Below are 18,795 nucleotides of genomic sequence, written 5' to 3' on the forward strand. Positions count from 1 at the left end.
ATTTATAAATTTATTAAAATAAATGTATGATAATTAATTTCAATTTTGAATAAGAATTTTTCTTAATTGATTGACACTTTCCTCATTTTAATTGACCCTTCCATATTTGATTGAGTCCCCCCTCCCCATTTTCGATCTGATTTTGTTCATTAGCTATTAGCTTTTGGTAATTTTTATTTTTTTTGAATCGGATCTTAATAAAAAAATTTCCCCATTTTCGTTCCTTTTTCCGTTTTTATTTGGAAATTAATTTCCTCTTTCGATTCGTAGTATGAACCTATTTCTTGAGCAGGAAACCCTGCAGATTAATCAAAACTAAAATAAATTTATCAGCTGCTTTCATGTGACCATCTATTGGAGCCGGATCTACACTGGACAGTTGAGAAATAAAGACAAGTGCTACTTTCTTAGTATTTGTGCCCGCGTTGTTTAACATGTTATTTTCCAAGTTCTAAAGCAGTGGCGATATCGACATTGCGTTCTTTGAAAGAAAATATATTTTAAGAAATTTATAATTTTATTTGAAAAAAATGAATCGTACTTAAGTGCTACGAATCCGGGAAATATTTTGGCCGGGTTAGGATAAGGTTCAAAACCAGATAAAAATAATGAGCCCGGATAAGTTCGAGCCAGAGATCCGAAACTGAAACAAATATCGGTTTGTTTCTAGAATGGTTCGGGGTTCAGTCAGATTCGGTAAAAAACTCATATCGATTTAAACCTCTAAAAACCTGTTCGAACTCTTTTGTATACAAGCTTTCATTAGAATTATCTTTAGAGAACCCTATTTTTTTTGAAATTCATCATTAAAAAAGCACATTATAATGAAATATATATTTTAGTCAAATTACATCTATATAAAGTATATATTTTAGTTTTGTCTATAAAGATAAAATTATAACGCTGTGCAGAATTTTGATAAAGCACATAAAAAATCAATAATATTCAACATTACACATATTTACCCTAAAGGTGAAAAAGAGCAATGCACAAACATTTATAAAGATTGTGACTGAAACATTGTCAATCAAAATTGACTGTCTTTAAAACAATTCTGATATAAAATAGAATCTATTAATAGCATTCCTACTTTATAAACCTAATATTTAGGTTTAAACAAATAGATTTTTTAGGGTCGATTTAGGTTCGGATAAAAGCTCAGGTTAAGGTTAGATAAAAAAAAATAAGGTTAATGTTTAAAGTACGGTTTAGGTTAGGTTTGGATTCAAAAATGTAAATCAAATTTTGAAATTATTAATATTTTATTCAAACTCTATAAGAACCAATCAAATATATTTTTAGAGGGGGTAAAGCTTTTTTTTAAAACAAAGAGCCTGGTGCTAGGTTTGGAAATTTTGAAAAATTCATATTTAATTGAAATGAAAGTTATCAAATATTCTTCAAATATTTCATAATTTTTGGAAATAACCTAAAGAAAAAAATATTATGAAATATTAAACTTGTTGTGGAAAACGTTGTCGTCGGTAAAATTGTTGATATTATTGAGAGAAATATGAGGCCGCCTTCATTTTTAATACGACTTTACGAGAAGTACCATAGGATGCTATGCCCATAGTGGAGACTCCTGGACCTAAACGACTTTTGATATATCTCAAAAATAGAGTTCCCTATCGCATATTAAATTATATTATATAAAATAAATAATAATAATTGCTTGAATAATTATAAAGTAATTTCTTCAAATGTTATATTATAACGACTTTGCTTTTATGAATAATTTAATTTAATTTTGACCATATACATTCTCTCTTATTTTTGACGAACGCGTTTTTTTAAAACTTTTATTCAGATTAATAATCAGATGATATATTTATGTTTTGCTCATAATTACTACTGAGTATTTCGATCTTAATTCTTTAGAAAAAAATTAAAAAAAAAAATTATATTATAACAGATCAAGAAACCAATAGTCACAGCACAGAACCAAACATTTTAGAATAAGAAGTGTTTGGGTTATTTAATGTCTACATAACTACAACATTACTCATATTGAAAAAAATGATATTTTTATCCTATTGTTAACCACTATTTGACGAATTTTAAGTGGGATTAATAAAAGTTAAAATAATTATTTACCAATCACATACACTATTTTAATCTTTTTAGATTTATGTAAACCTCCATATATATATGAAGATCAAATACATCCGGTATTTAAACTTGAATAAAATAATTTAAAATAATAAATATATCATATTTATAGAAAACTCGTAGAAAACCTTAAAAAAGGTATATGCTTCTTCAGAAATGTATAAGCTTCAGAACAAAAAAAATATATTCTGAATTTATTTTTTATGATAAAGAATTACTAAAATAAATCGCATGATGCTGTCTATCAAAATTGTCTTTGAAACAAAGAATAAATCATTAAATATCATAATAAATTTCCAGAAATAAAGATGTGTCTTGGTTCGAAATTTTGATAATTATTCCTGTTTAGCCTGAGCTAAACTGTGTTTAAACTAGGACACCTTAATTTGGTTTGTTTTAAGTGTTTGATGTTATTTTTTGTATTAATTTTTTCTCGCTTTATTTGTAGGCTCTTTAGTTGAAGCTATATAGCCAGATGTTTAGTAATAAGGTTGAACCAGGAAACAATCCAAGACCTTAATTTATCAAACAAATAATACAATGCCATCCTTAGCTAAGCTAGAATGACTCTATTTTAGGATAGCAAATTTACTTTTAATTATAAAAAGTTCTTTGCTTATCGGGTAAAAATTTTGAAAAAACAACCCTTACACAAAAATTAATAGAAATTTTTTTTTACTTGATATCATTTAATAGATGATAAATATTAAAAATGTAATAACATGTTCTTTTTAGAATATAAACGCGTTCCTTTCTTTTACAAATAAATTTTAAACGCTAATCAATTTTTCCGATAAAAAACGAACGCAAATGAATTCGTTTTTCTTCTTTCTTCCTTCCTTTCTTTCTTTCTTTCTTTCTTTCTTTCTTTCTTTCTTTCTTTCTTTCTTTCTTTCTTTCTTTCTTTCTTTCTTTCTTTCTTTCTTTCTTTCTTTCTTTCTTTCTTTCTTTCTTTCTTTCTTTCTTTCTTTCAGGCCACCAAGCCAAATACAAATCGACTTATTTATTATTCGTGTTCATAAAAATAATAGAGAATTTACTATTATGTAACAATTCTTTTTTGTTAATAGGAAACTCTGTATGTTATAATCAAAACTTAAACAAATTTACCTTGTGATTTCATGAGAGTAGCTATTGGACCCGGATCTACACTGGACAGTTGAGAAATAAAGACAAGCGCTATTTTCTTAGTATTTCTGCCGGCGTTTCTTAACATGTTATTTCCAAGTGCTAAAGCACCAGCGATATTGACAGTGCGTGCTTTGATTAAAATAAAAAATATCTCAGAAACTTATAATTTTATATTTTTTTAAAATGAACCAGACCTAAATGCTGCGAATGAAAAATATTTTGGCCAGGTTTGGATTGGGCTTAAAACCATATCAAAATCGTAAGCCCAGTTCAAGGAGGCAGGCATCCGGACCTAAACTAATATTGGTTTGGTTTGGGTTCAGAAAAGGTGTTTATATTCGGTTATATTATTATATTGGTTCAAAACTCTAAAGACCGGTTTGAACTCTATTTATAAGCTTTCATCAGAATTTTATATTTAGAGAATCGTATATATTTTTTAAAATTTCATTATTAATTTAAATCAAATTACATATACATAGAGAAAGTATAAATTTTATTGTTGAAAACATCTTTCATGGCTAACTTGAATTGAGAGTGTATAGCATCAGACAATCAATAAAATTTAGGGAATCTTCCCCCAAGAGAGCTACCTAGTTGGCTTTAGAAAAAACATAGCTAATGCTGGATTCGAACCCAGAACAATCGGATTATGATATACGCACGAAAGAAAGAAAGAAAGAAGAAGAGAAGAAGAAGAAAGAAAGAAGAAGAAAGAAAGAAAGAAAGAAAAGAAGAATAGGCAGCAGATTCTACACAAAACATCAAATTTTTTTGTGTATAATATGATTACAACGCTAACTAGTATTTTAATAAAACGCATCAAAAACCAATAACGTTCAACTCTATACATCTTTACCCTCTAAAAGAGCAATGAACAAACATTTATAAAAATTCCAACTAAATTTTTTTTCTAATATAAATTAGAAATCTAGTAATAACATTCATACTTTATAAGCACAAATTTATGAGGTTCAAACCATTAGAATTTTTATCGGTGAGTTTAGATTCGAATAAAAACTCATTACGATTCAGGTTCGATAAAAAAAATACAGGTGTTGTTAAAAGTCTCGGTCCTAATAATGTCTGAATTCAAAAATGATGTTAGTTAAAATTAATAACATTTAATTCAAACTCTATAATAACCAATAAAATATATGTGTGCTTACTCAATTTTTTTTTTAGATAAATGAATGACCGGGTGGGTAAAACTTTTTCTAAAACAAAAAGCGAACGGATAGGTTTAGAAATTTTGAAAAATTTATAATTTGATTAGTAATATTTAAAAAATATTCTCAAATATTTATGGACATAACCTAAAGAAAAAAATATTACCTGCTTGGGAAATAGTTGCTGTTGGCGAAAAGTTGATAATACTTGAGTGAAATATGCGGCTTCCCTCATTTTTAGTAAGACTTTGCGAGATGTACTATAGGATTCTATACTAGTGGACAATCCTGGGTTTAAGGATTGTTGATATACCTCAAAAATAGAGTTCCCTATTGAATATTATATTATTTAAAAATAAATAGTATTAATTATTTGAATAAATATAAAGATGATATTTTATCAAATCGACTTTTTTATTATGGTATGATATTATTTAATTTTGAGAAAGAATGATAAAATAATAGTCAAAGTACTTTTTCATTTTAGAAGAGGAAGATAAGATAAGAATTTGGGAACCTAAGGCCTACATAACAAAAATATCCGGTCGTATGGTAGTTGTTTAGCAAATTAGGAAATTGCTAAATGTGGACTTGGCATCATTTAACATTCAACCTTTTATTTAGGCCACCTATTGAAAAAAAAATAACAAATACAAATCGACCCAATTTATTATTCGGTGTTCATATAAATAATAGAATATAATATTTATATCATCATTCGAGTCGTTCAAAAGAATTCAAATACTAATAATATATTATTCGATTCATATTCTTTTTCTGAATAGGCAAGGTTATATTGAGTCAAATTGTTTAAAAAATAATCATATATTCCGGGGCCGGGCTCGGGGCGGGTATGAGCCGGGACATGATTAAAAATAAATTTTTTTATTACAGGGGCTAATATTTTAATTTATAAAAAAAATAATAATAGTATACATAAACTATTGCTACTCCACAATCATATTCAAGATATGAAGGATAAATATCTTCCATTATAGCCACTACGTCAGCAGGGGGCTGAGCTGCAATTAGACCAACATACTTTATAGGGTCAAATTCCGGGACTTTGTTAATGTAAGTTTAATAATATAAAAACTAATATTAAAATAAGTGGTGTTGTTAAACGACTCGTTTTGAGCATATTTAAAAAAAACGGCTAACTCCATATCTCATCCAGAAAAATATTGCTTAAGCTTTAAGATTTTGATAATATATGCTTAAACCTTTGTTCCTTTTATGAGCAAAATTTTTAGGGCTTGCGTAATATTTTTCTGGATAGAAATATTGTGTTAGCCGTTTTAAAAATTGGAACGAGCCATTTAACAAACACTATAGTATTAGTCTAAAATGTGTAAAACGTGAAAATGGTGAAAATTGATTATTTTATGAATAATGCAAATAATTTTCTTTAAGTAAACAAATTAAAATTTACACAATAGAATTTAGGATTCTACCAACTGATCGATTTTATGAGATATCTCAATTGGATCAAATATTAATTCGCTAATTAATACTAAATTAATAAATTATCATTTATTGGCCTTTTTGGGTCAGATATTATTGTTTAATAACTTAATTTGGCTTACTCCAAAACTTAATTGTGGCGCAGTCAAGCTTTTAGACTAAAATATTGAATAAAGAGGCTAAGCCGTTTGGAGTTGGGCCAAGGTAACGAGAATTAAGTTAAATTATTTTTTGTTTAAAAATCTTGATTAGCCGTTTTTCAAAAATCTGTTAAATTGTGTTTTCAATATATTTTTTTTTACTACAATCCGTAGAAAACCTATATTTAGCAAACCCTTTTAATTTCTAGAATCAATTTAATAAAAATTCCTAACAATAATAAGATTAGAAATGTAGCCAGAAGGGAGAAAAAGAAAATCTCCCCCCCCCCCCCACCCCAGATTCACTTGTTAGTCATATCTGATTCATGTTCTCTGCCGTTTATAAGATAGCTCTTAAATATAATTCTATATAATTTATTTCTACTAATAACTATGATTAGGCAAAATTTCTAGAGTGTAGGTATTATTCAGAAAAGAGATAAAATTCGCTTAATATAATTATTTCTGATAGCTCTTATGCTATAAGAAAAAAGAAACTGCCCAAGACGCACCCAACCAAATGTAGGCTACGATATCAAGCGGTTGCCTAATTTTTTGGATCTAGAAGAGCCTACTTTGAGTGCTCTTGGAGAAATATCGGGATGGTTTGAACCAAATATTTTATCCGAGTCATATACTTTATTATTCAATAAGACAACCAATTTCCTTTTTTGCATTGAAATGTATATAAATAATATTTAATTGTAACAACAATTTTGTTTAATATTTTTCAAAAAAATAATATAGTTTTGACGGAGACTATGAGAATCGCCAATATAATTATATTGCAACTTCAAAAATTAAGAAATATTGATCATGAATTTCATGAGATTTTTGTTTGAGGAGAATGCCATACTATATGAATTTGAGATTCGCTAGCCTCGGGTTCTTGACTCAAATTCATAAAAGACTTGTGGTTTACCAAATGGCCTTATTTAATTTACAGATTTCACTGTCTATATCTTTCTTTAGGAAATATTAATTCTTGATCTCAAAATTTTTTTAATTTAGGGGCTATTATTGTATCTGAAGGCCAATTGATTTCTGAATTTAAATCTTAGTAAGAGAAATTAATTCTACTAGATAATATTCCAAGAAACGCAATGGAGGTATTGCATAGTTTGAAATATTTTAAAGTTTTTTTTAAATATATTAACTACTATATATTTTAATTTTGGCAACATCAATAAGCACAAACATGAAATGAAAGAACCTTTTCGTTATTAAGGAGAATAAAAGCCTATCTTAGGAGTACCACATTATAAAATAGGTTAAATGGTTCAGCCTTACTTAATATTTATCGAGATTTAATCCCAAGCACAGAACAAATTATTTAAAAATTGGCGCAATCACAAAGACAATTAAATATTTCCTTATGAACCATATTTTATTTAACATATTTTAAAAAATCCAGGATCAAAAAAATTCTTGACTCAATTTGGAATTGTATAATAATTCTAAATTAGAAATTTTGGGGACCAAGTCAATTGCCTTGCAACTACAAACAAATTTTATAACGAAGATTATTACAATAGAGAGAAATAACTAAAGCATTTAGTTTCAACCATAAAATTTGACAGATCCAAAACTAGAGGATGAAGGAAGAGAACTTAGTTGTTTTATAATGCATTCAACTTTAAGCCTAAAGAAGGTGATCTTAGAAAAAAAATATATTAAATGTATTACGTTAATTTTTTTTAGAAATTCTTAAAATATTGAAATAAAGGGCAATAATCTTAGACATAGGCTGAATAAATTTTTATATTTTGTTTTGTCAAAATCGCTTATTAAGTATATATTCCATATTATGTAAATATTTTATTTTTTATAAAATCACTTACTATTTACCAGACGTCTTACCGGCTCTAAGTAGGGGATCGAATTTCTACAACCTCGTAGCCAAAAAATATGAAAATGATTTAAAAAATGTTTTATAAAAATATGATGTTTCATTGAAAAATATCCTATTTTTTAATTTAAAAGTTATATTCTATTTTAAATTTTAGTAAAAAATCGCGGATGATCTTGCAACAACGTAGTAAGGCAAGCGTTATTATCGACCAAAAATTTTCAGGAGATATATATATGATTGATTGTTTAGACAAAATCAAAGTTATTTGATTTAGATTCGCAGGTCACGATTTGTGCAAAGGAAAGTACATCGTTACTAATGTTGCTTCTATTGAAAATTATTATGGGTTTGCTTAATATATGAGATTTGAACATAAACATAATTTCGATTAAAATAATATTTTTATTAACTTTTTATATAGATAATCATAAAATGTTTATTTTCATGATATTTTATAATGATTATTTACCTATCGGGCTAAATAATTATTAAATTTTTTTTCATTATGCATAATTTATATTCACGCCCATTATTATATTATTTGTGTTTGAAATTTTAAAAGTGTAGTTTTTATAAATGTTATATGATGTTTAGTTCTAATATCTGTTTAATGTAAAGTCTCAATATTTAAGAAAAAACACTTTTGGTATTAGTTTTCAGAATTAGAGTTTCCAAAATTTGGGCTCACTTCATGCTTACAAGATGACCTCACGCTTTTAATTTTATATATAAACTCGCTTCTTTTTTTTGTGGTTAGGGTAGGTTCAAGAAAACTCTGCTAATAAGGATTGGTAAACCTCTTAAAAACGTTATTTCCCAACCCCACCCACCACCTGAATAAATTTTTGCTACGAATTTAATATAAATTACAGAAATTTTACTATTAGAAAAAACTAAAATAGCTATATATGTATAAATAATAGAAATAAGTCCTGATCTAAACGGTGGTTAGTTTATTAAATAGAATACTAGGAGTAGAGTATTTATTTTCTGTTTAATATCAATTTAAAAAGATATAGGTTACAGTGCAAAATTAATCCATTCCAGAGAATGATGAAATATAAAATTTATAATGGGTTAGATGTATGCTTAGAAACAGAAGGACGAAGAAGGAGGCATGTTCAATCCTGGTAAGGAGCATAAAAACATTCATGTTTTTATTCGATGACTGATGTGTAAAGACATATGGTTAGATGCATTTCGGAGCTTAGAGATGACACCTTAGTTACCGACAGGCCTGGACAGCCGGGTGCTAAGTATACCTGTCTAATAAACAAAATGAACGAAACAAATGCAAATATGAATATGAAAGCTAGGGCGTTCCCTCCAAGCGACGAGCAGAGTGCAGACCTCCATCCCGTAAAAAGTAAAATAAAGGTCAAAGCAAAGAGGACAAGATTAGCAAGTTTGAATATTGGGATTGGCATCAATGTTGAACAAGAGAAAAGTTGATATAGCGTGCATACAAGAGACAAAATGGAAGGGACCGAAGACTTTGATGATTGGAGATGGGTATAAATTGTACTATAATGGAATTGTTAGCAATATGAATGGTGTCGGCATCATCCTCAGTCAGGATCTAACCTCCTCAGTAGTAAAAGTCAACAGGATCTTTGATAGACTAATGAAGATAAAACTCTGCATTGGTCAATCAATACTACACATCCTTTCAGTATATGCTCCTCAAACGGGTTGCAAGGAAGAAGAGAAAGATGAATTTAGAGCTATCCTTGATGAAGCTGTAATGGAAATCCCTAAGGATGACCTAGTCATAATTGGTGGTGACTAAATGCGCATGTCGGGAAAGCAAAGCTACAAAAGGCATCATGGTGGTTTTGGATATGGAGAAAGAAATGATGAAGGAGAATGTACTGAAATTTGCGCAAGCCTTCGACCTTGCCTTAACCAACACCTACTATAGGAAAGATAGTCATCTAATAACATATGAAAGTGGTACAAGGAAAACACAGATAGATTACATGCTAATCTCTCGCAGAAGATTAAAAGATGTAATAGACTGCAAAGTCATCCCAGGAGAAGATATCGCCAGCGCAACACTAACTAGTGGTCATGGATTTAAACATCTCAAATAAATCCACTCAAAACAAAATAAAACTGGAACCATGCATCAAATGGGGCAAATTAAAAACAATGGCAGATGCCTTTGCAATCAAACTTTAAAACAATAGATTCATCACAAGTCAATGAAAAATGTGGACAGACCTTTCATCGAGATTAATAGACATTGCCAAATCGACACTAGGCTTGGCAAGGGGAGGTAACAAATCATACAAAGAACTATGTTAGTGGAATGAGGAGGTACAAATCACTATACAGGAGAAAAAAGTCCTTTATAAAATATGGTACTAATCCATAAACCCAGATGACAAGACAAGGTACAAAAAATCGAGAGATTAGCTACAAAGGCGGTGGCTAGGGCCAAATCTATGGCATACAATGACATGTATGAAGAACTATATACCAAATAAGGGCAAAATAAAATATACAGATTAGCCAAACAGCAAGAAACAAATTCTAGGGATATAAACGGAGCCGAAAGTAATCAAGAATAAGGATGGGAAATTGATAATAAAGGAAAAAGAAATAATGAATAGATGGAAAGAATATTTTCAGGAGTTTCTCAACTTTAATCCCCACTTACTACATCTAGATGAACACTCCCCATGTAAAAACCTTGTACAACCTATCACAGAACAAGGAATAATCACATGCCTTAAGCATATGAAAAACAACAAAGCTAAGGGTCCAGACGATATTCCAATAGAAAGCCTTAAAGCACTAGGAGATGATAGAATACATCTCCTCACAAATATGTTCAATAAAATACTTGGAAATGAAGAGGTTCCCCAAAAATGGAGGCAGAGCTATCTAGTTCCTATCTTCAAAAATAAAGGGGATCCACACAATTGTCAACAGGGGCACAAAACTAATGTCACACTGTCTAAAACTATACGAAAAAATAATAGAAAAAAGATTAAGAGACATAATTGAAATAAGAGAGACAGATTCCTGAAAAATATATAAGAATAATACAGGATATGTATATGGGCCATACAACAATGGTCCATAGCACAACAGGTACTTCAGCAGACTTCACAATAGCCGAAGGAGTTCATCAAGGGTCGGCTCTCAGCCCACTTCTCTTCATTACAGTAATGTATTAGCACAGTCTATACCTCAAACATTCCCGTGGAATATGATATTTGCAGATATTGTGATACTTGCCGAATCCAAGGATTAAATGAAAGAAAGATTAGTGAGTTGGATAAATATTTTAGACACGCACTAAAAATAAATAGAGAAAAGACGGAGTATAGGTGATAGGAGGAGATGAAACAGAGAGTATTGATATAAATGAATGGCAGATAGCGGCAATTGAAAGCTGCAAATATTTTGGCTCTATTATACAAACAAACGGCACAATAGAAAAAGAGATAAAAAGTAAAATTAATCAAGGGTGGTTAAAGTGGAGATCTTTATCTGGAGTCCTATTTGACAAAAGAATCCCATACAAATTAAAGGGAAAAATTTACAGTTCCATAGTATAACCAACTATTCTATATAGTTCGGAAACCAACCAAAAAATCAGACGGGAGAAGTCTTCAAACTATGGAGATGAGAATGCTGAGGATGATTGCTGGGGTAACAAAAAAGGATAACGAGCGCAGTACAAGAATACTAAGTAGTTTAAAGGCGTATCACGTCAATACCGCGAAACTTTTACCGCGAAATGTATTATCGCGAATGAATTATCGCGAATAAATTATCGCGAATGAATTATCGCGAATGAATTATCGCGAATGAATTATCGCGAATGTCGATTACCGCGTAAAGATATTATAGCGAATGCATTACCGCGAATGCATTATAGCGAATGTATCATAGCGAATGTATCATAGCGAATATATTAACGCGAATGCATTATAGCGAATGCATTACCGCGAAAATATTATAGCGAATGCATTACAGCGAATGTAATACCGCGAATGCATTATCGCGAATGCATCATAGCGAATGTATTATAGCGAATGTATTATAGCGAATATATTAGCGCAAATGCATTATAGCGAATGCATTACCGCGAAAACATTATAGCAAATGCATTACAGCGAATGTAATACCGCGAATGCATTATCGCGAATGCATCATATCGAATATATTATAGCGAATATATTAGCGCGAATGCATTATAGCCAATGCATAACCGCGAAAACATTATAGCGAATGTATTATCGCGAATGTTTCATAGCGAATGTATTAGAGCGAATACATTACAGCGAATGCATTATCGCGAATGCATCAAAGCGAATGCAATATCGCGAATGCATTACAACTAACATTATCACAATGCAATAGTGATTTATATTTGACAAAATTATATTTAACCCATTTAAGTTTCAAAAAACCAGAGAACCAGCTTAATTGTCTATATTTATTTAAAGTAGCATTTTAAAATTATTTACCTCTAAAACACGTCACTTGTTATTTATGAAATTCGTATTTTATTAAAAAATATGTGGAATTTGGTTTACTCAATTTTTTTAACGATTAGATTAAGTCGTTTTTTACAAAAGACCCTATTAATAAATATTTTAATATTTTATATTTTAAGATTGAATCTAGTAAAAGTTAATTTTTTCCCCAACAAGCCCCAAACCCCAGGCTTGTAGTTATATTGGTTTATTAAGTCTCCTATAGGATAATTGTTATTATCAATAATACACCATTTGTATATAAATAATTCATAAAAAATTTCAAAATGTGATATTTTATTTTAAAAAATTTTTAAGTTTTAATGAATTTTTTAATTTTTTTTCTAATTCTTTTGATTATCAACCACCAGAAAAGGTGAAAGTTAAAGGGAAAAAATAGAATTTAAAGCTATAATAGCCAATGAATACTTATTATATCATATTTTTAAGCATAATATAATTAATTCGACCTAATTCTACTAGCCCCTACGATATGATTTACCCTCTCCAGCGCTAAAAAAATATGTTGATAATTTTTTCTTTTTATTATAGTAAATGGTTTTAAATTTTTCATAAATATTTTTTAAAAAATAAGTGGTTATAATACAACCCTCCCCCAAGCCATATCTGGCAAAAAAAAATTTAAATAAGATTAGATGAAGGGGAACATTGGATTGAGATCTCTATCTTATTATCTCTTTTGTAATCGTCAAAATTATTTATTTTAAAGCTTTAAAACATAAAATCTTATCTTTTTTAAATTTAAATATTGTTAAATTTAAAAATAATAAATGCCAACTCCTGTTTCAAATATAAATCTTAAAATGATAAAAAATATATTTAATTATATATTTTGGTGGTTTCAATAGAGATGTTATGTGAATTTAGTTCAAATTTAATATTTTGTAAGTTATTTTATCATATTATTCTGCCTGAAAGAGAATGCCTACAATAAATATTTTTAAACATAATGATTATGAGACTTTCTGAAATGGGAAAAGAAGATTTTTTAATTTCATATTCTGTCTATTTCTAAATCTCACTGTGCAAATTGGTTTATTATTCATGATACGGTTTAAAACAATTTCAACTTTAAGAGAGACAGAAGGCCACAAATCCATATTTTTATGCCGTTTAATATTATAGTGAAAAACATTTTAATTATGCTTTAATATTATTTACTTATCTTAAATTCGGTATAAAACAATTTATAAAATACAGAGAAAATATTCAAAATAACGAAATTTGAAAACCCAGGGCAGGGCTTTAAATAATCAGAGCTAAAAAATGCTACCAGAGAACACAGGTAAATTAATTTATGACATTCTAGGATAAAGTGGAATATTAATTCAGTTCACCAAGCTAACCCCATGGTTATCATATAACTCATCAAGCTCCTTTTGTTTTTCAGCTAAGATTTTATCAAGCAAAACCATAGATTCGTAATACGAATTCCACTAGAATTTATCACCCAATTTCTTGATGTTACCTGCCATATTGCTAGACATTTTTTGTTTCTTCAACAAAGTAAGACACTTTTGGAAAGAACTTTGTGATATTATTTTATGTTATCAGCTAAAGCTAAAAAATTTCTGATGCCCATAATTAGGGGAGACCGGTGTTATAATGAACCCAGGGTTATAGTGAGAGTGGCTTTATTTTCTAGAGTATTTAACTCTAAGAGATAATTTTTTACCAAAACTATATACTTATATATTGCATATGCGGCTATAGTTTTTATTTCTATCGGACCGCTTGAAGAATTTTTATAATGCTTTATATCATTCGTACCTTCAAAAGTAACTTTTTACACTTTTACTATTTTTCAAAAATAAAGATTAATATACAATTTTACCACACAAAAATCATCTTACATAAAAGAAAAAATCCTATTTTATAGAATAACAATTTACCCGAACAAAATTGATAATATAAATACTTCAAAATATGATCTTAATCAAAGTGATGCTACTGGGGCTATTTTTGTGGGGTTAGGTCGAACCTTTTTTTTGCTATTTTTTAAAAATTTGACATGCAAAAAAAGCCAAGGAGAGACCAACTAAAAGAAAAAAAATCGAAAAATGTTATTATATGATAAATAATTGTTTGGTATACAAATAAATTATATCAAGCATAACAATCAAGACTGCTTTCAATGTCAGTTATTAGTTACATGGCTTTGCAATTTTATTGTTTTTTTATTTGCAAAGATTGTGAATGTTTTAAATGATTTTATATAACACTTTTATGTTTTAAATCATTAAATATATCCTAATAAAAAAATATATAACTTTTATATATGGAAAACTAAGCAGTTTATAATAGCCTCGACCAAGGGCTTGTTCGTCCCCGGGTAGGGTTCACTCGGTTACCAAAAAAAATTCCAGAAAAAATGATATTTTGAAAAAATTATTAGAGATGTATTTTTGAAATTTAAACATATCATAAAACTAATAGAGCTGAACAAAATGAGATATTTTTTATTAAAAATGATAAAGTACTTACAATTTTCTTAAGGTTTGCCTTTAGGGTTCGCCATAACCCCGTTCTCCCCTACAAGTTTTCAATAAATTAAAAAGAAAAAACTTGATGGTATTTAAAATGATTAGATGAAAAAGAGAAATCTATTTTATTACTTAGAATCTTTTTTTATTTTGAGCCAAAAAAAAGAAAAGCCTTAGCCTTAATTTCAATAAAAAAATGTTCTTAGAGCCAATCCCTTTATTTAACTTAATTTTCAGATTCAACTAAGTCAGTCGAAAAGTCGATAAATATAAAATTGTAACTTTCATGAAACTCCATTTGCGATATGATAATGCATTCGCTATAATGCATTCGCGATAATGCATTCGCTATAATGCATTCGCGATAATGCATTCGCGATAATGCATTCGCGATAATTCATTCGCTATAATGCATTCGCGATAATTCATTCGCTATAATGCATTCGCTATAATTCATTCGCTATAATGCATTCGCTATCGCTATAATGCATTCGCTATAATGCATTCGCTATAATGCATTCGCTATAATGCATTCGCTATAATATATTCGCGATAATTCATTCGCTATAATACATTCGCTATAATGCATTCGCTGTAATATATTCGCGATAATGCATTCGCGATAATTCATTCGCTGTAATATAATCGCTATAATACATTCGCGATAACATTTTCGCGGTATTACATTCGCGCTAATACATTCGCTATAATATTTTCGCTGTATTATATTCGCTATAGTGCATTCGCGGTAATGCATTCGTTATAATATATTCGCGATAATGCATTTGCTGTAATGCATTCGCTATAATATCTTTTCGCGGTAATCGACATTCGCTATAATGCATTCGCGATAATACATTTCGCGCTAAAATTTTCGCGGTATTGACATGTAACCGTTTAAAGGTAGTGCCTATTAAGACTAAGTTAATGGTAAACAGACTTAGGTGGTATGGGCACACAATGAGAAGGCCTATGAACTACATAGGAAATAAGGTTGAGAGTTTGGAAGTGATGAGCAAACGTAAAAGTGGAAGGTCAAAACTTCAATGGGGCCATAAAGTTAGCGCCAATATAAAGAAGTAAAGTAGATAAAAGAGATTGTATGAATAACATAAAGTGGAGAGAGATGTTGAAGGAGCTTACCACCAGAAAAGGTGAAAGCTAAAGGGAAAAAAAAACTATCTCTATTGAAATCAATATGAGCAGGACAATTATGTGGTTAAGATTTAATCAAAGTGTAATAATTGATTTCTTTACAAATAATAATCATTGCGCAATTATTAATAAAATATATTATACACTAGTTTAGAAAATATTTTATAAAAACTTACTAGTAAATTGCTACATAATATTATTATTTTATTATTATGGTTTTTAAAATCGAAAAAGAGTTTTATTTTAAAATCATATTTCTTTATGTTATTTTAAATTATATATAATCATAAATTCATACACTAAGGTAGAATTTGAGCGTAAATCAATGGTAAACATCCCATCATAGTTGAAACAACTGTCAGCACATATATTCATATTTGAGCTATATTTTGCTTTATTTGAAAATAAATATACGAAGTCCATATAAATAAATTTAAGATCTTAAAGAAATTACCTTAACTTTTTGCTATTTTGCGTTTTAAGGATACTTTTTAAATTATATTTTTTGGGGATTTATAAATTTAATTATCCTTTTTGTTTTATAAATTTTTTTTTTAAATTAAAAATGACGCAAAATTAATTCAACAATACCTGTAATAAACAAAATACAACAATTAAACAAGAATTATGTTATTAAACTCAAATTGAATAAAATATTCATTCTAGTTACCAGTTAAATTACTTTGAATAAAAGAAATGCATGGGGCTTAAAGTTTAATGCAAATAAACTAAAATTTTACCTACCTTTTTGATGTTGATACTAAAATTGCTTTTAATTTAGCTTTAATTAGAAATTATTATTTTTTTTAGGAGTAATTTCTCTTTATTTAACTTGACATAAAGAGGGTGAGATTTTTAATTACTTACAAATTGTATGCCAATTTTATATAAAGCATAATAATTTATTTTATTTAGAAATTATGTATTTAATAAATATAAAAATTCTTCAAAATTGTATATAATTTTGCCTGGTATACAAAAATGTAAAATATTTTTTTTCAGTTTTGTAAGCGAAATTACCTAAATTTATTTGATTGCTTAAAGGTTTATTCTAGATGAAACAAGAGCAAGATAATGTGGACAACGGGGCTTTTCAGATCTTTATATTTTTTAAAAATTAAATCTGATGTATAATTTGTGTTCCAAAGTTCCAGTATACATCTACAGTGGTGTAACCGCCTTTTCAACTTGAGAGGGCTTATAATTATCAAAAAATATGCAGAAAAATATAAATTCTATATATGACTATTTCCCCTCTTCATAACTTGAAATTTCGCTATATTGTAAATTATGGGGATATTATTTATCAGTTTTTGCAATTTTCCGATCGCTATATTATGTATATTTATATATTAGAGATATAGATAAAAAGTGAACTAAAAATTTGGAGTGGCTGAAATTTTATTCGTGATTTTTATATTTATTTTTGTATATAATATATCTGTTATAATCGACATCTATATGATATTCCCCCAAATTCAATAAAATGGGAACAACCAATGAAGAGATATATTGATCTTCTATTGAATGTATTTCTGATTGTGATGATTTTTAAATTATTATAATTTATATTATCATTTAAATAATATAAATTCATTTTCTATTTATTTTGTTTATATCCATTGTATTTATAGGTATATAAATAAAATATTTTTAGTGTTTAACTTCTTATTATCCAATTTTCCCGCTAAATTTTTGAAAATATGCCCAACTTAAATTCCCAAGAATTTTGCATCACTAATCATGCCACACCCTATAATTATCTCATCGAATTAGTTTTTTATTTTCAGAGCTTATATTTACACTTATAAATAGCATATGAAAATCGTTTTATTTAGACCTAGTTTTTAGCTATAACTTAAGATCTTCCATGTTTTGGCTTAATAAATGATTGTTTAAAAAAAATCGTTCTTAATTTAAATCGCGGACATCATTTTTATATATATTAATAAATTATTTTATTTCACAACCTTGAAAAGAATATATTTGTAAACTTTGGCTGTATTTTATTTTATTTTATTTTATTTTATTTTATTTTATTTTATTTTATTTTATTTTATTTATTTTATTTTATTTTATTTTATTTTATTTTATTTTATTTTATTTTATTTTATTTTATTTTATTTTATTTTATTTTATTTTATTTTATTTTATTTTATTTTATTTTATTTTATTTTATTTTATTTTATTTTATTTTATTTTATTTTATTTTATTTTATTTTATTTTATTTTATTTTATTTATTTTATTTTATTTTATTTTATTTTATTTTATTTTATTTTATTTTATTTTATTTTATTTTATTTTAATTTTATTTTATTTTATTTTATTTTATTTTTATTTTATTTTATTTTATTTTATTTTATTTTATTTTATTTTATTTTATTTTATTTTATTTTATTTTATTTTATTTTATTTTATTTTATTTATTTTATTTTATTTTATTTTATTTTATTTTATTTTATTTTATTTTATTTTATTTTATTTTATTTTATTTTATTTTATTTTATTTTATTTTATTTTATTTTATTTTATTTTATTTTATTTTATTTTATTTTATTTTATTTTATTTTATTTTATTTTATTTTATTTTATTTTATTTTATTTTATTTTATTTTATTTTTATTTTATTTTATTTTATTTTATTTTATTTTATTTTATTTTATTTTATTTTATTTTATTTTATTTTATTTTATTTTATTTTATTTTATTTTATTTTATTTTATTTTATTTTATTTTATTTTATTTTATTTTATTTTATTTTATTTATTTTATT

General features: G+C 27.2%; 1 protein-coding gene and 1 long non-coding RNA gene across 2 annotated transcripts in view; one reads left to right on the plus strand and one right to left on the minus strand.

Moving 5' to 3' along the window:
* Positions 1–77: 77 nt before the first annotated feature.
* LOC135927266 (uncharacterized) lies at positions 78–4,712 on the minus strand. Its single transcript, XR_010572023.1, has 4 exons — positions 4,579–4,712; positions 3,223–3,372; positions 1,461–1,628; positions 78–481 (listed from the first exon to the last, which is right to left on the minus strand). It is a non-coding gene; the product is annotated as an uncharacterized LOC135927266 (long non-coding RNA).
* An 11,080-nt stretch (positions 4,713–15,792) lies between these two features.
* Positions 15,793–18,795, plus strand: part of LOC135926659 (excitatory amino acid transporter 2-like) — a 4,683-nt gene continuing 1,680 nt past the window's right edge. Inside the window, exon 1 of the mRNA XM_065462588.1 lies at positions 15,793–15,944. Within this exon, the coding sequence (XP_065318660.1) occupies positions 15,793–15,944 (152 nt within the window). The remainder of the gene's footprint in view (positions 15,945–18,795) is intronic.

The sequence above is a fragment of the Gordionus sp. m RMFG-2023 genome, chromosome 3, assembly GCF_954871325.1.
Source record: "Gordionus sp. m RMFG-2023 chromosome 3, tfGorSpeb1-WG-v2, whole genome shotgun sequence".
Classification (NCBI taxonomy): Eukaryota; Metazoa; Nematomorpha; class Gordioida; order Chordodea; family Parachordodidae; genus Gordionus; species Gordionus sp. m RMFG-2023.